A 22,324-nucleotide genomic window follows, 5' to 3' on the forward strand; every position below is an offset into this window, starting at 1 on the left:
GGACCGTCTCAGTCGCCACTCAGTCGGCGCGGTATACAAGATCTATATGCCGCTGAGCACGCCTTCGCCTCCCTGAACTTTCCGACCACCGTCTCAACGGAGGTCCCGAAAAGCTCAGAGGGCGAAACCGGGGCATCGAGGAGAAAAGTTTTCTCTTTCTCCCCGATGCCTGTCAGGTTTATCCACAGATGCCTCTCCGTGGCCACCGTGGTTGCCAACGATCGTCCGATCACTGTTGTTTGGTGGCCCGGAGAGCCAGGTCTGTGGTGCGGTGCAACCTAGCCACCGCGTCTGGGGTTAGACCTTGCCCCTGGTCCAGGTCCCTCAGCAGGTCAGCCTGGTACGCCTGCAACACAGCCATCGTGTGCAGCGCAGCACCAGCCTGACTTGCCGCCGCGTATGTCCTGCTATTCAGATGAGATGTGGTCTGGAGTGGTCTAGATGACAGGGTTGGAGTTCTTAGTGGCGATGTCTCCCCTTGCGAGAGATAGGTCGCAAATGTCTCCTCAACGGGAGGCATCGACACATACCCGTGCTCTCGCATTCCCTCCACATTCAAGTAATTAGAATGTTGGAAACGGTGAATGCGAAAGGAGTACGGGTTCTTCCATGGCTTCACAATCTCCGCGTGGAGGTCGGGAAGGAATGGAAGGCTCACCGGGGCTGGTGGGGTGTGGCCAGAGAGAAAGCGCTCGTCAAGCCTTCCATGAGCGGCTTCCCCTCTGACGCGCTGCCATGGCAACTCAATCCTAGTGGTGGCGCACTCCATCACCTCCACCAGCTCCGCATACATGGGGCAGGGGGGCTGGGCAGGTTCAGCCATTTCAGTATATTCACCTGCTTCAGCCCGATCCTGCTTATCCAGGCTCGAAGCCAATAGAGCACTGGCTGTTAGACCAGAAAGCGCATCCCCGCCCAACAGCACGTTCTCGTCACCCTCCGACGAGTTTGAGAGATTTACTCCTCTCTCAAACTCATCTGCGAGCTCCCTCTGAGATCCCCACGATCTGAGTCTCCTCTCGGCCTCAGCACGAGTTAGACCCGAACCGCGGGGCAAAGATGACTGTCTTTCTTCCCTCGAGAAAAAAGACAGACGAGAACGGAGCGTTCTTATTGAAAAACGCTCACAGTCCACGCACTCTGTCCCCTCGAGAACAGAGCGCGCGAGCTCTTCACCCAGACAAAGCACGCAAAGGTTGTGAGTGTCACCAGGTGTAAGAAATCTCTCACACGGGTCGGCACACTTCCTTAAGCACTTGTTAGCCATAGTTTCGTTTAACTCACAGTGCAGTAAAGAGGATGACATGTTCTCTAGACGCCCCTTTTATACTTCCTGGTCGCGCTAGAGCATGACGTCATGGCTGAAGCCGGCCAACAAGGTTGCCGTGATTATACAGTGTTTCAGTTATCAGTCACGCTGAGGGGTTTCCCCTAGCGCTTTGACGCAGTTCGAGTTCCCTTTCAAAAGGGAACTTGATTTTCACAACAGGGGACTTTAACAATCATTTAGTGGTATATCCAGAAATAAGTAAGTAATAAGAAATAAATAAGAACTGTAAATAAGTAAAAAGAAATAAATAAGAACTGTAAATAGTCACTAAAATGCCAACCTGTAAACATGAAATGTTTGATAAAGTTTTGCCAACTATACTGTACCTGTTTTTTATTTATTTATTATTATTGTAAATTTTACTTTTAACATTGTACATTTTCAAACTATCCTAGAATTCTTAAATGTGTCTTGCTCTTTATTAAATGTTTATGTTTAGCCCTTTTGAATATTTTCACCTGGTTTAAGAACATTAATGGAAATATGAAATGCAAGCTTTAGCGTTAAGTTCTGCCAGGAAGACTCAATTGCTACGTCACTTATTACCTTCTCATCTATCCAATCGTGTCTAATACTTGCGGTATAAAAGACCAGTACTTACACATGTTTGAGTTCGCAGATGCTGACGCTTTCATTCACCTCCATCCTCCCCACCACCACCAGGATGGTCCCTTCCTATACCTCACAGGGGGTCGGCGGCGCCCCTGCCTTCGTCTTCAGGCAGGAAATGCAGAGTCCGGACCCTCGGATTGCGAGCTATGGACGGGGCCTACGCCAAATAACTTTATTGCTTGCTGGGCTATCAATAAATGTATTTATTGTTACAGTATTTATTCTCCCGAGTCTTTCTGGTAGAAATGCCATTTCAAGCAGTCAATAAAAGTTCAAAGGCTGCAGAACATTACAACCACAGAGGGAATGTGGTCTCATTAACTGTGTTTTTATGTACCCAGCCAGAAAATATACAGGAATAAAAATTCCCACCCACATGATGTTCAAAACTCACTGGCATTATGACTGAACATTGTTTCATAAATTCAAAACAACAAAGTGAATCATATAATAACCAATGAATGATGAATCAGGATAATTTTATTAGAAAAAAAAATGTTCATGAAATCATATCATAATTTTAAAAACAAACTATGTCCAGTCTAATTTCTCTTAACACTGCTTTTCAAAAGACTCCTCGATAATGAGGTTGTGCACAAAGAGAGGATTCATTTTCACATATGGACGCCAAATTTCACTTTGCCTGTGCTATTCGAAGTTTTCAGTTTAAAAAAAAAAGCATTTATAGGAAGACACTGAGGACAAAAGTATGTATTATTTGTGCCTTGATCTGTTGTTTTCTTTACTACATAGCAGGCAAAGCCAAAAACACTGAACAGTTTATTAAATGAAAATATTAATCTGTCATTCTCTGAGACATTGCCACTCTTTTAAATCCATTGAGAGACATAAACAGGAGGAAAGGAGGAGAGAAACAGATGGGAAAAGCAAAAGACGCAATCATTAAGACAGAGAGAGATAGACAGAAAAAAGATATGAACATAATTACAGGCAAAAGATAAAGACAGAAAGAGAGCACCATTGAGACGCAAATCTTCAGTAAAATGTCAGCTATGTACCAGAGAAGATGTCTGTCTGTCTGTCTGTGTTTAGTCTAATCAGTATTTTTGCTTAGTTTTCCAGTAAAAACATCTAAACAACCTTAAAAACAATATAAATGTTCTTGACACCTGGGCTTGTTGGAAAAAGGGTTATCCCTTGTGAAATAGAAGTTCACTTTAGCAAACTATTACTGTAATTGGGGGTACTAATTAATATACTTTAAAATAATATCCTTTAGTTTGAACTAAATGTAATGCTTTTTGGACACTTAATTGCATCTTATTGATAATTAAATGAAAATGCATTATAGTTTAAATTTATATTCAGTGCAGTTAGTTTGGCCCTCTTCTGTAGCCTACATCTTTATATCTAATTTCATAATTCTGTTGGTTAAAGTGCACTGCCAAATGCACCGAGTTATAGTAAATTAAAATACATTTTGATGTAATTTATATTGAAACTTGTATGTCATGTATTTAAATATATTTGAAATATACTAAATACAGTTTAGTACATTTCTATTATATTAACTTAAAATGTAACATCAAATCGCACACAACAGTTAAAATTATAATGATGTACTTTGCATGTGTTTTGTTTGTTAGTCTACATCAAAATAAGTGTACTTCTTTGAAACATGACCAAATATTATCACAATGATTTAAAATGTACTTTAAAGTAAAACTTTTTTTTGACATTATCACAAAGTTCACTTTTTAAAAAAGTACTTAAGTGTGTAAAGGATCAGTCAGTCATGAAAGTGCTTTTTTAGTACACTTCTATTTTATTAATATTATTATGCCTGCAAGGACAGATTGTAAAAATATACTTTTAAGATTTGAAGTACACTACAAGTGCACATTCAACACAATTAAGTGCACTTCTTTTTAACAAGGGATATCTTAGCAATTGTAAGGTATAGCTTTTTTTCTGGAAAATAAGACGATAATACTGATTAAGTTTTTTTTTTTTTTTTTTTTTTTGCAGTGCAGTGCAGTTTTTTCCCTTCAAACGCCAGTAAGTTTAACTCAGCTGCACTCTGGATCGTTGTTTATTTCCCCCTTCCTGTTACAGAAGTCTTGCAGTGTGTCTGCACAATGTCTGCTGTGTATGTGACTGTTTATTTGCCATTTTTCTCTGATATGTAAAGACACTTGTCTGCATCAGAATGACATGTCAGTGCTAACGTATCTGCGCGTATGGTGGGAGTGTGCGAGCGTCACACCATGCCGTTCTCCTGTCGGGGTTTGTGTGTGGTGGTGGTCTGGGGACTGTGCAGAGAGGGCGCTAGTGTGCACAGAAAGCCAGCCAGCAGCGTCAGACCCAGCCCGCCCCACGCGCTGAACATGGACCAGCCGTACCCATGACTGATGTCCTCCGGCAGCCCGTACAGGTAGCGCGGGTACCGCGAGAGCTCGAAATTAATACCAGCCACACATGTGCACAAGGAAATGATGCAGCAGGTGCCTGTGATGCACAATCACAAACAAAACAACACAGTGAGTTTATAACAACGACATGAACTGAAACAGACAAAAAGATTGTTTTGGCATTTTATATTCAGGTAACTCTTTCCCCACGAGAATTAACGAGATTTTCCATCATTTATGATAAAACACTTCCCCGCCATTGACAAGTTATTCCGGCAATCCATTTTTTCACTGCTGTTACGAATCTTCTGAAATAGTACAGAAATGCAGGATTCAAAAACAAGAGAAGAAGAAAATGTGAGTAAACCAGAGCTGAATCCGATATCGCCCCCCTTAACCCTCATTCACTATTCCCTATGTTTGTCCACTAATACTGTGAAGGAGTGAATGAAAACGAGTGAGCGAATTCGGAAAGCCATTGAGCGTACATCGGTTGTACACTCGTTGTTGCGGTGCATTGTGGGATTGAATAAGTGCACTCAATAACGTCCACTATGGTTTCGGACACCACTACAAATGGCTGTCCCCTCAAATAACGCCCTATTCGAGGGTAAAGGGGGCGATTGCGGACTCAGCCCAGGACTGTGTTTGAATTTTTTATGTCCTTCCCTCGTTAATTTGACGAAGTTGAACGCACTTGAAAATGGCGGCAAAGATTTCCCAGAGGGGAAGTGCTTAGGAAGTTCGTAAGTGTGTGTCGAAAAGTGGAGTTAAACGCAGCCCAGAAGAAGCGGGTGGTTGCAGGATGGCAGACGAAGATGAAGAATAAAGTTCAAATACGTTTAATGTTAAAGTTTAATGAGGATAATACAAATAATAATCAGACGGGCAGGGCAGCACACACTACATGTAATGTAGACCGAACACTGAAGGACTGTGAGGGAAGAACTTACACGACACCGTCTCCGTGTTAACAATAAAAACACGAATCTCTGAAGACGATGACGTCATGCACATGCGTATTACCAACGCTATCTCACGACCAATTTGTCCGAATTTGACGAGTGATTAAAAGATGGCTAATTCGTAACAATTCGTACGACCTCACTCGTACGAATTTGTACGATTTGTCTAAACCCACGTGATGGGTAGGTTTAGGGGCGGGGTCAGGGGTAGGTCATTCGTACGAATTCATACGAATTGGGCAACTCGTCAAATATGTACGATTTAGCAAAAATCGTACTAATTCGTACGAGTGAGGTCGTACGAATTGTTACGAATTAGCCATCTTTTAATCACTCGTCAAATTCGGACGAATTGGTCGTGAGATCGGGTTGGTATTACACATGCGTACAGTGTTTCATCGCCATCTAATGGCCTGGCAGCAGATTACAGCGTTTTTAGTCGTTTTTTCGCGAATCCGTGTGAATGGAGATCGTTTTGCCAATCGTCTGAAAAGGTCTTCATTTTAAGCATATCGTTGTCATGTAAACGTACCCTTAGTGTTTCAAACAAGATAATTAATGATATGCACCTGAACAGAATCAACTAATAACAGTAACTATAGAAACAAAGGAGTGGCGGGAAAATCCAACAAAGGAACACATGATGTGAATGAAAACAAACTAAAAGTCCATGATAACTAAGACAAGCTGAACATAACCGTGACAGAGACGGGGTGGTGGAGGGATGCAGAAAAACGTCGGCTACTTATATATAGGCCTGCTCTCGTGCTGAATGGATACATCATTTTTTCCTTCCGAACTTTGTTAATAAAACACCGCTTGAAATAAAAGATAGAACATTTTATTTTTGTTCGTTTGTTTGTTTCAATGCAGATGCTCTGTTCTTTCGTCTGATACATTCACTGTTTACATATTCATACAACAAAATACTCTGGAGGCCATGACAGTTTTGTGAATATAATCAAAAATATTGCTGGCTGGCAACTTAAAAATAAAACGCTGGCGGGTAAAGAATTAATTCAACACAATGGAAATGAACAAGTCCAGTTGAGCACTTTGCATTGTGGAATTCAATATGCTGTGCATACAGAAACACTGCATACTGTGCACAGTGCACATACGACACTTCTACTAGGAGTGATATGCCTTTCCAAACCTGCCATTTCTTCTTCTCGCAGTAACATGCTGCCACCTAGTGGTTGTTGGTAGTGTTACACAAGACCTGAGTGAGTCTCACCTCCCATCAGGAAGAGCAGTCCCGCCACATACTGCATCAGCTCGTTGTGCTTCCAGCAGCCCAGCAATCCAACCGTCCAGCCGAACACAATGATGGACACAGCCATGCCGATAAAACCTGCAGTCATCCGCTGCAAATCTGCACGGAAAACAGAGAGGTTAAGGAGCCATAGGGAAAAACAAGTATGCTTAATTGTATTGAATGTGAACGTTTACAGTAGGCTACTTCAAATCGTGTATAGAAGTATATGTTCACTCACAGATTATATCATATCAATCAAATAAAATGTCACTTAAGACCACTTTCATGGCATTTCTTACAAAACTTAAGGACAGTTTGTGTACATAAATATACATAAATCATTAAGGCTTTATAATCGTTTGTTGTACACTTATTTTGATGTGTTGGCTTACATAATACAGCACGTGTAAAGTGCAATATTATAATCTGTAGTGCGTGTTGAAAGTTAATATATATTTAAATGTACTTACAACTTCAGGTAACACTTCATTATCATTAATCAGTGCTTAAATGTATAGTTAAACTGTAACAAGGAAACCTAAAGTAACGTGGGTTAAACTTTATTTTAAGTTGTTCTTGTTACAGTGTAATTGTACATTTAAGCCCTGATTAATGATAATTACCAACATTTACTTACTATTAGGAATAGGATCAGGGTTTGGTTTATTACAAATATCTTTAATACATGATGTTTTAATAGAAATTACATTAAAGGTTATTTTAGTTTAACATAACTGCTAGTCGGTACATTCAACAGTACACTTTAACCATATTTCAAAGACAACAAATAAAGATGTCCTATTTAAGTGGGTCAAAAATGTATTTAATGTAAATTTAAACTACAGTACATTTTTATTTAGTTGCAATTAACATGCAATTAAGTGTCTAAAAACATTCAGTTCACACCTATGTATATTATTTGAAAGTGCATTATTTACATATTACGTAGTCTGTATATAAATAAATAAATAAATTCTAAAGTGTACTTTTTCACAAGGGTACATACATTCAGTAGACTGTAACATGATGACAATGCAAAAAGCATATATATCCCCAAATCCATAAAAGTTGGGACATTTTGTAAAATACAATCAAATCAAGAATGTTAATTCTCTTACAAAGAAAAGATTTGAAAGTTTTCACTGAACAACCTAATTGTATTTTAACCAGTTTTGATTTTGATGTCTCCAACACACTCCACAAAAGTTGGGACAGAGGCATGTCGTCTTTGGGACTGAGGACTCTGTCTGTTTTTCCCCAAAACAAGCAGAAATGTGAAATCCTCTGACCGTGGCACATATTTTCACTGTGTTTTGGATCATCTGAGATGAGCTCGGGCCCAGAGAACTCGCCCTAACCTTCTCCTTGTGTAACAGAGACTCATCTCTAGATGCAGCGGCGGACTGTGTCAGTAACAACGGTTTTCCAAAGTACTCCTGAGCACACGTGGCTGTATTTAACACAGTAGCATTTAGAAATGTGATTTTTGAACTGTTTGGCAATTCTCTCATGATATTTGGCATAAAGTGGCGAGTCAAAGACAGATGCTCTTTTGTTGGCTGCAACACACTGCAAAAAAAAAGTTTTGACAGAAGCAAAACAAAAGAGAAAAGCTGCTCTAAAGATGCTCTTTTTACACTCAATCACTTATTACCGATTAACCAACGTATTGTGGACTGTTTCAAAAGAGTTTAACTTAAATATTTTATAAGCTTTTCACTTTTAGTTTTTTTTTTTTGCTGTGTTTTGCAGCCATCAAAATATGTTTATATTTACAGAAATACACTTAAGTGGGTCAGTGAAAATCTTTTACTTGTATATTAGTCAGTTAAATAAAGGTTCAAGAGAATGAACAAATCACAGATTCTTGATTTTATTGCATTTTACAAAATGTCCCAACTTGTTCTGGTTGTTTATGCAGAGCAGAGTTTTGCTGAATGCTTCAATTTTAAGGCCTTGTCTTTAATTGTTTCAGTATTATATAACATTAACTAAGAGGTTCCACTAAAAACTACAAGTGGTTCAAATACCTTTTACAAATTTGAACATCTGTCAGTTTATTACTGTGATGCTGCTAAAGCTTTTGTATAAAGTGCCATATAAATAAATGATTGACTACATGGCTTTAAAACACTTCAAACTACTTATACCTTCAGACTTCAAACTTTTAAAACTGATTTCAACTTTCTGACCATCAAAGTTGTAATCTAGTTGGTGTTACTGTAAAAACTAGTTTAGTGTATTTATTGTGGTATATATAGATGATTGTTTAAGTACATCATACATATATACAGTATATTAAATAAATACATCATGAACAATCTGTCACATATTATGTCAGTCGGGTTATAGATGTTGTATTCTCATTACATAATATGCAAAATAAGTGTTTTTGGAAGCATTTGAAGATTCTAACATTATATCTGTTCTGGAAGGCCAGAGAAACGTCTCTCAAAGTCAAGTCTACGCACAGACCCAGAGAGAAACTCTGATTTTGAGAGATGGATTTAAACGAGGTCAAATGTGTGAAACCAAGCAATTGATAGTTGAAAGCAGATCAGATCAGTGATTCAATAAAGATGTGCATTGCAGATGTGTAGTTCAGTTTTACTGATGCTTTAATACAAAGTAGCTCATAATACACTTATTACATGTTAAGAGTGTGATCAAGAGCACAATCTGACTTACGGAGAGCGTGCCATTCGTCTTGTCTGATAGTCTTGGTGATGTTCACTGGCAGATTTCGTGGGATATTCGCTGAGGAATAGTAATACTTCACCGGCGTGCAGCGTTGAAGCAAACCTGCAGAAATTCACAGAAACTTCAGTAATAACTGTGAGGATCACGTTAACACAGATGTGGTGCACGTGTGTTTGAACATTGGAACAGTCACAAGTAGTAAGACATTTGTGTGTAAGACATTTACAGGAACTTAACTTTGGTGCCAAATCCTTTATTTGGATTATGATCAATAAACATTCAAACTGGACCTCAAACAACATCAGTCAATTTACTCTCATGTCCTGCTAAGGCATCTGCATCTCATTGCCCTGAAAGACTTTATCATTTATCACATTAAGAAGCTTGCAAATGCATTAATGCATTAAATAATACATTCTTTTCAGATTAAGTAGAATTAGAATACTGCTTTTGTTATTGGAGCTATCAAAAGGAAACTCAAAGGGGAAACGAACGTAACATATTCCAGAGGTAGTTGAGAGTGTTTTCCTTTATTAAAATGGCCCTGGGGTCTCTCAGACCTAAAAAAGAACACGTGTTTATGTCAAATGGATCCCATGCACTGCCCTGACAGACTCCATCTGTTTCTGTTTTTTAGTAGAAATGTGATGAATGTGTGAACATGAGCGTGTGTCTAGTGTTGATGTGAGAGATCAGCACCCTGGATAGCGCCAAACATTCTTCAACACTCCTTCACATAAGCTCAACAAACACACTAGAACTGTTCAAAATCAACGCGGAATCTGGTTACTGTTCACACAGGGCCTGATCAGCATCATCACCTTTAAAAATCAGATCCTCGTTCTCCAGGTCGAAGCCTTCTCGATGGCATTTCCTCCACAGCCCGGTTGTGGTCGAGTTGTAGCGGCGGCTGCAGCGCGACTCCATGGCGGGCGCAGGGTGCAGGGATCCCCGCAGAGGAGCCGCTTCCGGTCGCATCCGGAGAGGGAGGTTTTGGTTGGAAATATATATGTATCCTGGGTCATTTCTCTTGCTGGCATATTTTTTGCATCGGTCCCGGTGTTTCCGCGCATCTGTTTCGTACCAGTAGTCTGTGCTGATGGCCATGGTCAAGAGCCAGATGGAACAGAAGGCCAGGAAGAGCCCGGATGCTGTTAATATCCTCATGATGCCCGCGGACAACTGTCACATTTTGCACCGAACCCATATCATCCTAAACCCGACATAATAAGACGATACAAATGGTGTTGGAGCTCTAGACAGACATGTCTGTCCTCTGCTGCTGCTCGTTTGGAGTCGGGATGATGGAGAGCCAATGCCGACACTGGAGACTGCTGATGAAAGCGCTCCGGATTCGTCAGACAACAGCTGTGTTGCCGCTGTCTCCATAAAGGATATTCGGGTGAATTTTATAAAGCCTGTCGATACGTCAACAAAAAAAAAAATTATAATTTTTTTTTTTTTTTTTTAAGGAATGCAGGACCATCGAAATTTTTGTCTCGATCAAAAAATAATCGCTTTGTCCTCAGCAATTCTCATTGTAAAAAATAAAAATAAAAAGAAGATAAATAAGAGACCCGCTAGTCGTACTAGTAACTGTCAGAATATACATGCTTTTCTTCTCTGGTTTGTTGCTTAAAAAAAAAAAAAAAAAAAAAAACCTTTGCTAAAAATTCTTATAATTTTTTGTTATTATTATTATTATTAGTAGTAGTAGACTACTAGTAGTAGTAGTAGACTACTATTAGTAGTAGTAGTAGTAGCCTAGTAGTAGTAGTAGTAGTAGTATAGTAGTAGGCTAGTAGTAGTAGGCCTATTAAAATTCAATTCAATCGATTTTTGCTAAAAGATAAGCTATATATAAAAAAAATAATTAAAAAATAATATAAAAAAACAAAACGTAATTTTTAAAAATAAAACAGATTTTGTTTTTAATTCCTTAATAAAACAGACAAATACATACATACATACATACATAAATACAAACATTGGCCTACATATACATGGGAGATCGGGGAGTGTTGTAACATGCTGGAGCAGTTTTACTGTAAGTCAGAAAAGAGCTATGATGATGCCATCAATATCATACACTCGCATAACTTTTTTGAGCACACATGGTGAAGTGGCATGTTACTGTGAGCAACATTGTACATTTTATGAACAAAAAGAAATTCTGGAAGGAAAGTAAAAAATTGTATTAAGATTGTTTTTTGCTACCATGGGCCCACGGCTTTCAGGAGGCTCCTAGAATCGTCACCACCTTTTAGCCTTTTAGCGACGGCCCTGCATACGATATGAAATATACGACCTGAACGGATTGTTCTGTAATTCCCCCATTAAGTGCAACTTTATGCAGTATTAATCTAACTGAATAGATCTAAAAAATAACTCTTGACATATGAATGTTGTTTGTAAAGCAATATTATTAATGTTATTATTATAATTATTATCATCATCACAGGATAGCATTGCTCATCTAAAACCAGTTAAGAACGTCTTTGAATTGAAGCCTGTCTATACTGATCTAAGCTGTTTTTTAGCCAGGTGTAAATAAGTCTTCATCACCAGCAGATGTGGACATAAACAAGAAACTCTTTATTGCCAGATGATGGAGGTAGAGCATCAGTACTGCTCTGCTTGCCATGTTTAGCACTTGCAAACTGCATATTGGATCACCACAGTTGAGCAATGATCCATTTGACCTTTTAGGCATGACTTTCAGAACGTCTTTATCCTCTGAATGCTGTCATTGAGTACTGCAGCACTTAAAATAATGGGTTGTCAAATGTAATTTTTTCCATTTTTATTAAAAAAAACGTTTTCTCTGTTTAGGGTTCCTTAGTGTCTATAGGTTATTTGGAGAAATGTCTTAATGTTAAATGATAGATTCTTCAGAGTGAATTGGTTCATGAGATGTTTGAAGGAATTTAATTTAATTCTTCTTACATATAGTTTTAGCACTTGTCACAATAAAAATCATTTCAAAACAGCTTTATAAAGAATAGTGCCTTACAGTCCCCAGTAAGCGAGCCAAAGATGACAAAAAGAAGAATTTAAACAAATAAACTCTTTTCCCTCTTGTCATCCTCTGGGGCAGGGGGAGGGATAGTAGAGAAGTTGATGGGCTAGATCATTACAGGATTTACATGTAAGAAAAAATGCTATGAAACTGTACCAGTAAACAGTGGAAAGATGATTGGAATGCACCCAAAAGTACGTTGCAATGATCAGGTCTAATTATGAATAGATGGTCTACTTTTTCAGTATAATAATAAGAAGAGAATTTCCTGTAACTTTCAGGGGTTGCATGTATTAAATCCACCAAAGAGTTGTGTGATGTAGGAGAATGAATGATAAGACCAAGTACGGAAACCCATACTTGGAATTTGTCCTCTGCATTTAACCCATTAAACATTGGCACCTAACCCTGGGGAGCGATAGGGGGTTAGGTGCCTTGCTTAAGGGCACCTCAGTCATTTCTTGCCAGTATTGAGAATTGAACCCACAACCTTTGTGTTACCAGTCTGACTCTCTAACCATTAGGCCACAACTGTCCTCAGTCAATGGAAATGGAACCAACAGGTAAGTAGTACGTTACTCAAATCATAGTCCAAGTTGAGGAGAGAGGGAGTGGGCTCTGGAGGAGGATGAGGAGCAGGCAGAGGAAGAAGATGATGACCAGGGAAGAGATTAAGGTGGGAGGAGCCAGGGCGAAGGAACCAGAGCAGATGACCGACTGAGGTGTAGCCGTTGGAGGTGGAGTCTCAGGCGGAACCGAAAAGCCAAAGAGCCAGGGCGAAGCTGTAGGCCTGGATGACCATGGTGGAGCTGCAGGCGGGCGTGACGGAGGTAGAGGCGTGAGCTTGGCAGACCAGGGCAGAGACGGTGGGGTGGAAGGTCAAGGCACAGCTGCTGACTCGGAAGTCCGAGGCAGAGCCAGAGCGACAACGGACCAAGGTGGAGCCAGAGGGACAAGGGAGCCCGCCCGAGTCTAAGGGATGACAGTCCATGGTGCAGCCGTGGGACTATTGAGCCGAGGCGGAGCCGATGATTCAGAGGGCCGAGGTGGAGTCCAGGGCTTGGATGCTTGAGGTGGAGCTGAGGGATCCACAGGCCAAGGCAGAGCTGATGACTGGGAAGCCCTAGGCAGATCTGTACAGCAGGGCAGAACCACTAGAGGAGCCGAGGGGCTGAAGGGAGACAATGGATACGAGAATGAGGAACTGGATGGCTTTGGCAGAAGAGGAGGGAGAGGAAGGCTGGGCTTGGCAATGGCGAAGAAGGAGACTTGGTGCTGGACGATGAAGACGACTTGCAGCTGGGCCTAACCAACGACAACTTGGAGATGGGCCTAACCAGCAATGACTTGGAGCTGGGCTTAACCAGTGACGACTTGGATCATAACTTAACCAGTGATGACTTAGACAACTTGGAGCTGGGCTTAACCAGCGATAACTCAGTCGACTTGGAACTGGACTTATACAGAGATGACTAAGACGATTTGGAACGGGACCTATCCAGGTCATTGGCTGGCATTGTACTCTTCAACAGGGCAGACAATGAACGGAGATCCACACTGAACCAGCACCCACTCCATATATTAGACGAAGATCCCTCGAGGACCTCCACAGTCAGACGTGCATTCGACCGCTTGCTAAGCCCGGTGTAGTAGAAAACACATAGCAAGAGTTTGTATAATGGGTTATGCGCGACTGGTCAAGAAAATCCTTTGTGTGATCCTTGAGAGAGTGATCCCCCTGCTCCAGCCGGAGAACATGTATAGGCGGGATATCCATGGTTTAATTACTTCTTGGGACACACATCAGCAATAACCTTAAATGGAAAATCAACACAGATCATATCTACAAAAAAGCCCAGCAAAGACTTTTTCATCTCCGACAGCTCAAGAAGTTCAGAGTAAGGTCTCATTTTCTGCTCCGCTTCTACATGGCCATCGTTGAAAGCATCCTCACCACTTCCATCACAGTCTGGTTTGGCAGTCTTGACTCACTTTCCCGGAAGAAACTACAGCGTATCATCAACAGAGCATCGAAAGGCATTGGTTCACCCCTACCATCCCTTGAATCACTCTACCACAAACGGACACTACGCAGAGCCCACAAGATAATTTCTAATACCTCGCACCCTGCTCACTACGCCTTCCAGTTACTGCCCTCTGGGAGGCGTTATAGGACAATCGCCTCTAGAACAACTCGCTTCAAAAATAGTTTCATTCCAAAAGCAATACACCTTTTGAACTCTGAACGCTGAGGACTGTGGATTAAGCATGACCCCTTATGTATTATGTATTAATGTGTTTGTCTGTGTGTATATGTATGTTACTTTATATGTTTAATGTTTACTGTTTAATGTAATGCTGGAACCTGTACCAAAGAGCTGTACTGAAAACAAATTCCACCAGCCTGGCTGTGTGGTCATTAAATAAATAAAAAAATAATAATTAGCTTTATACCACGGGCTGTTTAAATATTCGATTCTGATTGGCTGGAAGGTGTGCAGTAAAACCGTTTAATGCACAGGTAGTTCCAGTCAGTTTGATTACAGTTCGAAATTAATCCGCTACTATAAACATTGGTAACCATAGTAACAGAGTTACACTTGCAAAAGAGTGAGAGAGAGACACATATGAAAACGTTTATTTAGGTAGGCTCAGAGCCATAGAGAGAAAGAGTTGCGACGCTCTTTGATGTCGCCGCGACGGCTGTCACGTGGTTCATGTAAGCCCCAATAGTTCCAAAACATACCCTGGCTGTCATGTTCTTCTATGGGATAGACAGCAGCGATAGCATTACTGACCGGTAAATATAAAATAAAACACACACCCAAGTACTTTTTCAGCTGTTACTGCATCATTGCAGTTTGTTAATGTCAGTTTTGCATTTGGAGAGGCAGGATGACAACGAAATACTGTATATTAGGCTACTTAAGTTTTAGGCTTTTTTTGAGGGAAAAGACAGAGCTAGATAAGATCGAAGACGACAAAGATGAGGTCAATACGAAAAAGACAACTAAATGGGCAGTTAACACTTTCAGTGACTTTTTGCGTCAAAGACAGAACAATTGTGATTTCGAGACCTACTCTGCGTCTCTTTTAAATGAGACATTGCGGGAGTTTTATGCCTCTGTTCAGTCTACCGCTGGACGCGAAAACAGTGTTGCAAGTTTGATGTGTCTCAGAGCAGGTATAAACCGTCACATTACAAAATACAACATCATATGGGCTTCAAGACTTCAAGTCAAGCAATGCCGTCTTTAAATCAGTTTTAAAGCGCTACAGGAAAAATGGAAAAGACACCAGCGTTCATCATCCGTGTAAAAGTTTGGTTTGACATACAGATATTTAAATAAATGACATGATTAGTTCAAATAAAGATTGCCTTGTCACTGTCAGTGTTGCCTGTCATTCATAAATAATTTTAATAAATCCATGAATCATTAAGTTATGCTGAAGCAACGAGGGGACTGTAGACTTTAAAGAAGAGACGCGCACAACTCGCGCACGCATCTCTCTCTCTCTCTCTCTCTCTCTCTCTCTCTCTCTCTCTCTCTCTCTCTCTCTCTCTCTCTCTCTCTCTTCCTTCTCTTTCAGTTCTCTGTCTCTCTCTTTTAATAATGAATTTAAATAAATGTGATAATTCATTCAAATAAAATTTGGATTATCCCTTACGTATAAATCTTGCCTTTTGGTCTTGTGTTATGCCAGGGGTTGCATGTATTAAATCAACCAAGTATGACGCAGAATGAACAAGAAATTGTATTTTAATAAACACAAAAACAAATGTAATGTTAACATGAGACCATGAACTGAAGAAAATTAGAACGATAATCAACGGAACAGGGAACAGGTGTGTAACTGATAAGAAACCATGACAACTAATGTGTGACTCAAGCAATGACAATGAAAACTATGACAACTAAACTAACTAAACAAGACATAACTATGACAGTATAAGCAACATTTCTGCGGTGGGAAACTGTTGTTCTAGAGACAATAGAGATGTAGCTATCAAATTACAAAAAGTCAAATATGTTAAACAATATCTAGACAAATATTAGCATAATTGTGATTATAATTTAATTGTTTGGTCCTCGAATTTACAAACTCCTTAATGCAATCTGCAATTTTATCTGGAGGATATATAAAGCTGTGTGTAAACTTTAAAAATTAATGCCATGCCACCTAATAATATCACCAAAAGGGAGCATATACATGGAGAACAAGAAAGGACCCAAGACTTAGCCTTGTGGCACACCATACCTGTGTTAATTCAGACAGCTCATTTACACAAATAAGATGATATAGTGGACCAGTACATACAGTGCTGCTTGAAAGTTTGTGAACCCCTTGCAGAATCTGTGAAAATGTGAGCAGTTTTAACAAACTAGGAGGGATCATACAAAATGCATGTTATTTTGGTAACGCTTCCTTTTACAGTCCTGTTACCCATGTACTTACTATGTACTTATTATAGTAGGCCTAATTATAATTACCGGGTAATAACTAGGTACTAACCCTGAACCTACCCCTAAACCTACTCCTAACCCATGTACTTAGCCTACCTTATATTAGCCAGTACTTTCTAGGTAAGTACACTGTAAGTAGACGTAAGTACTGTACTGTAAAAGGAAGAGTTACCGTTATTTTTTTAGTACTGTCCTAAATTTTGCATAACAGATGTTTACATATAGTCCACAAGACAAAGACAAAAAAAAAAAAATACCCTGTTCAAAAGTTTATGTAACCTTGATTCTTAATACTGTGTGCCGTTACCTGGATGATCCACAACTGTTTTTTTGTTTTGTGATAGTTGTTCTTGAGTCCATTGTTTGTCCTGAATAGTTAACTGCCCAATGTTCTTCAGAAAAATCCTCCAGATCCCCAAAATTCCATATTCCAATTCCAGTTTTGGATGGGCCAGAGCAATAATGGGTGGGCCTTATAATCAAAATGTTATCAAATCACTGTTTAACCTAATAAAAAGGACTGACTAATATACTGTTATATTATCTGTGCTTACATAATAGAGATTTTAATAGCTTGATGCTCTTTAAATATTTTGTTGCATTGTAAAAAGTTTCGGTGCATAGAACGGACCAAAGAAGAGCGCTTTGGAATCTCCATTATTACCATACCTGTGCTTTAGCGCATCTCTCTCTAGACCTAAGGCCTATAGACTGTAAAAGTGGTCAGGAATCTAATTTGGTCAGGAATCTAATTTCCCCAAAACATAGTTTAGTTCTCCTCGTATAACATGAGCCCGAATATTTCACAATTCTGTTTAATTGTTCTAAGTTTTCAACAATACAGTTCAATCAATACACAGAACTTGTTCATTGACAACGTCATCTGTCATATAAAACATGCTCCAAAAGAGCTCATAAAAATTCCCCTATGATAAAAAAAAAAAGGTGAAATAGAGATCTCAATTCGGTGAATTCGGTTGGTTTAAAGGCCACGACATGGCCTACGTCGCTTAGCAAACGACGTATTTTATCTGTTTAAAGTTTATTTACCCCTTCACTATTTTTCTGTGACTGTCTTTTGGACAGTTGACACAAAAATGAAAATTCACTAATTATTTACTCACCTTGATGTTGTTTTAAAGCCTTATTAGGCTACCTTTTTTTTTCGGAACACAAAAATACATTTTTTAAAAATCCCTGCTGCGCTTATACAGTTTTTTAAAAAGAGGATTCAAATGTCATAAAATAATCCCATGCAAATCGTGCTATATTTGTTCTGAATATATACTGGGTTTGACGACGAGAAACAAACCGAAAATGTTACATCTTGATCTCGCCATTGCTACATACACGCGAGCGCGTAGCAGTTCACGCCAGTGCGCCCAGGAAAAGTTAGCCTATGTTTTATTTTTATTACAAAATATATATATTTCAGACCCACCCGTGGCTCCACCCCTGGAATGAAGATGTCCACATTTTTCTTATTTTCTTTAAATATAATTTAAAGAAAGAATACTTTCATTTAGTACTGCCCTTCGGAAGCAACAGAAGATACTTACTGTACATGTTCCCCAAAGACAAATTCATTACAATTTACCTTGAGCTTCAAATTCAAGTTTTCATCTCTTAATGCATGGTGTTTTCTTCTGGAACATCAGTGAATGTTTGAACCTTTTTTAATAATTGAGTCCCTCAATTGTCCTCAGTGTGAAAAGATGGATCTCAAAATAGTCTTGTGGACTATATGTAAGCATATTTTATGTAAAATATCTCATTCAGGGAAGTACTAAATAAAAAATAACATGCATTTTGAACATGCATATTATGTTCAAATTATTCAAATTTCACAGATTCTGCAAGGGGTTCACAAACTTTCAAGCAGCACTGTAGATCATTTTCTGAAGAACTGGGAAATAAAAAGTTCAATGTGGAACTTACAGTTTTTACCAACTGCGTACACACGTTTTCAAAACTAAGTCTCCTTTTTTCAAAACTCTACACACAATTCTCAAAACTGCACACACAAAATGCAAAATGCCTCACATCTCCTTCAAAATGCAACACTGCGTTCAAAATGCCATAAACACATGTCAGAATGAAGCATTTGCATCAAATGGCAAACACTTCTTTCATAATAACACATTTTTGGATATACCATGTAAACACTGCTGTTCTAAATCTAAAGCTCTTTGGTCTTTCATAGGCTTATATCTACATTTCAATACAATGTTCTACAGTGAAAGTAATCTGCTGAGAGTGGTAACAAGTACACCGGAAACGCCAATGCAATGTAGAAACAGAAAATATTGATTAGGCCAAACATTACTGTTGTATACATTAGCATACAAACAGAACTTTTACGTAAACATTTACGTAAACCAAAAGTATATTCTTTACAGTAAAATACAGTAAATTCTGTGTGGGGTCCCAGTCCAGGAATTGGCAGGGGGGGGTGCAGTTCCCAGTGCTAAGCTTCATCTCTTCTCCGAGCTGGGTCTGGCCACAATACTTCGTCCACATCACAAGATACGTTTTCTCTTGCCAAACATCGAGGGAAGTATCTCCTAGCATGGCGTATCCAACCTTGGACAGAGGCAACCTCTATGTCCCCACATGCGTCCTCCATTGCCTGGAGAAGCGGCATGCGGGCATAGGGTTGGCGATCATACACTTTCCAGCGCCAGGCTGAGAAGAATTCCTCTATGGGATTTAGAAAAGGTGAATATGGGGGTAGGTACAAAACTACAAATTGTGGATGGGTGGCAAACCAGTTTTGGACCAGAACAGCCCGGTGAAAACTAACATTGTCCCACACAACCACAAATCTAGCAGGCACCTGATCTGGATCAGGGACAAGCATTGTATGAATTGCATCCAGAAAAGTGAGTATATGTGTGACCTGGTCAATAAGTGTAGCATTTTGATTGGTTGTGTTTGGAAAAGGAAAGCAAGTCACTTCCTGATAGATCTTTGTGTTTTAGGTAGAGAATTGTGTGTAGTGTTTTGAAAAAAGTGTTTTATGCAATTGAAAACTGAGTCACAGGCTGAGAAATAGCTTATGGTTTTGAAGATTTGGCATGTAGTTTTGCACTTTGAGTGAGAGGTTTCAAAAATCGTGTGACATGAAAAGATTTTGTGTGTAAGCAGTTGGTAAAAACTGTAACAATGTTAAAAAAAAAACATTTATTTATTTTATTGTAAGTGTGGAATTTTTACAGGTGTTTCCGGCACTACTGTACAATTACTAAGAATCGTACATGATTTCCAGTAGAACAGTGTTCTTGTTTCTTTGCGAAAGACCTGAAGATGAGAGAAAGCGAGAAAACCTGCTTAAACGTGTGGCTAGTCAGAGTGCAGTGTGGTTATCATGGCTGGAGTGGCTGTAACCTACAGGAAGTTTGTTCACAGAGATAAAGACCAAGACAACAGCTGTCGTTCATCTCATCGCCTTTGTTACGGTCATCCCGTATGACTCACTCATCATGCCCTGTGATACGTGTGTTTTAGATGTATGGTATCTCCATTATAGAGAGCTGTGCTTTTACATTTGTGGCATCCAAGTTACACAAGGCACTTTCCAGAAATAAGGTGCAAAAAAATAAGGCCTGAAAAAATTAAGATATGTATTACCCTTTTCAACAAATGGTTAATGGTAACTTCTGAACAAAGAATATTGATTGGCAACCTTAAGAGGTTAAATCAGATTACACGAGTTCTCTTTTTTTATGTTATGAATTAGGTTTGTAATTGTTAAAGCCCTGTTACCAAAATGTGTCACACCGAACAAACAAAAGACACAAGATAACAGTGTTTTACATTTTTCATATCTGTGTAGCTTAGCATGTATATGGCGAATCATTTGATGGTTTGTGTGTAGAGTTCTATACAAAAACACAATTTTTGAAATTTGAAAAAGAGTTGAAATAGTTTTGCATAAAGTGTTTGCTTTTGCAAGAGATGTGTGATGTTTTGCATGTGTGTGTGTGTGTTTTGTTGCTTTGTGTGTAGAGTTTAGAGAAAAGGAGCCATAGTTACAATAGACATTGTTTGTAAGCAATTAAAAAAAACTGTAATCGTGTGATACAATGCACTTATTGTGTAAATACATGTTTTTACATTGTATTTAAAATAAAAGAAAGATCCGAAATGTAATTACAGATGTAATTAATTTCTTTAATTCCATAATTATAATGTTGACCTTTCCTTCCACCTTAACCCACCCTTGAACCACCAAACCTGTCCCTAACCTTCCCCGTATCCACCTCAGTATCAGCAAGAGTGTTTTGCAGTACAACATCAACACAATAAACATTGTACGTATTTTTTTAATGCAAGTGCATAATAGTTAAAGACACCTAATATAACCTGCATATCTAATAGGTCTTATGACAACAACAAAAAAACTCCCAACGGTTTTCTATTTGATTTTACCATTTTACATACATTATTGTCATTGCTTTTTCTTTTTCTTTATTGTAAGGAAAGTTTTTAGTGATTACTGTTAACAATATACAGTATTCTTATAAATGTAAATCTTATGAAGCTTAATGTTGCGGTGTTGTGCGTCTATTGCCCTCTGTTCTAGAGTGAGACAGTTATACAACACTTCAGGCTGTTGTGCAATAGAGACAGTGACTGTGTATGAGAGTGTGTGCGTGTGTGTGTAGATGTAACGGACTTCCTGTGGTGCCTGAAAATACCCTGCAATGCACTATTGGGAAAACAGAGCACACAGACAAAACCTTTGGGTTCCCACTCAGGAGTCAGTGTGTGCGGGTCAGCTCGATCAAAACTAAACATTTCAAAATGCCACTTCATATAACTCAGAACACAATCAGAATCTTAGCTCTTTTATTATATTGTTATATTACGTAAAAAACAAACAAAAAAACAATTAAACTCAATAAAGGTCAGGGTTTTTTTTAAATACAAAAATAAAATACTTGCAGAGTACTCAACTCCAGAAAAGAGATGACATTACACAAGTGTCCATTTAAGGCTGTCACATTTACATTTAGGGAAGTGAATGTGAAAGTTGCAAACTTCCCCAATTACTGTGTGTGTGTGTGTGTGTGTGTGTGTGTGTGTGTGTGTGTGTGTGTGTGTGTGTGTGTGTGTGTGTGTGTGTGTGTGTGTGTGTGTGTGTGTGTGTGTGTGTGTGTGTGTGGTTCAGGTATACCTTATACATTATGGAGACAAAATGTCCCTGGATGTGGGTGTAAGATCCGAAATCCTTGTCCTTGTGGAGACATGTTTTGGTCCCCATGAGAAAAAAAGCTTATAAATCATACTAAGTGATTCAAAATGTAAAAATGCAGAAAGTTTTGTGTGACGGCTGGGTTTAGCAGTAGGGTTAGTGTAAGTGGACAGAATATACAGATTGTACAGTATAAAAAACATTCTGTCTATGGAAAGTCTCCATAAAACATGAAAACACAATGTGTGTGTGTGTGTGTGTGTGTGTGTGTGTGTGTGTGTGTGTGTGTGTGTGTGTGTGTGTGTGTGTGTGTGTGTGTGTGTGTGTGTGTGTGTGTGTGTGTGTGTGTGTGTGTGTGTGTGTGTGTGTGTGTGTGTGTGTGTGTGTAGTTCAGGTATACCCTAT

General features: G+C 39.2%; 1 protein-coding gene across 1 annotated transcript; it reads right to left on the reverse strand.

The window, feature by feature from the left end:
* Positions 1 to 4,040: 4,040 nt before the first annotated feature.
* tmem276a (transmembrane protein 276a) lies at positions 4,041 to 10,624 on the reverse strand. The gene is made up of 4 exons (XM_056245746.1): positions 10,059 to 10,624; positions 9,226 to 9,339; positions 6,517 to 6,654; positions 4,041 to 4,411 (listed from the first exon to the last, which is right to left on the reverse strand). Exons 1-4 carry the CDS (start codon positions 10,402 to 10,404, stop codon positions 4,164 to 4,166), a joined length of 846 nt encoding a protein of 281 aa, XP_056101721.1. The 5' UTR covers positions 10,405 to 10,624; the 3' UTR covers positions 4,041 to 4,163.
* Between the last annotated feature and the right edge of the window lie 11,700 nt (positions 10,625 to 22,324).

The sequence above is a fragment of the Rhinichthys klamathensis genome, unplaced genomic scaffold (assembly GCF_029890125.1).
Source record: "Rhinichthys klamathensis goyatoka isolate OS25496 unplaced genomic scaffold, OSU_Roscu_1.1 h1tg000033l_1, whole genome shotgun sequence".
NCBI lineage: Eukaryota > Metazoa > Chordata > Actinopteri > Cypriniformes > Leuciscidae > Rhinichthys > Rhinichthys klamathensis.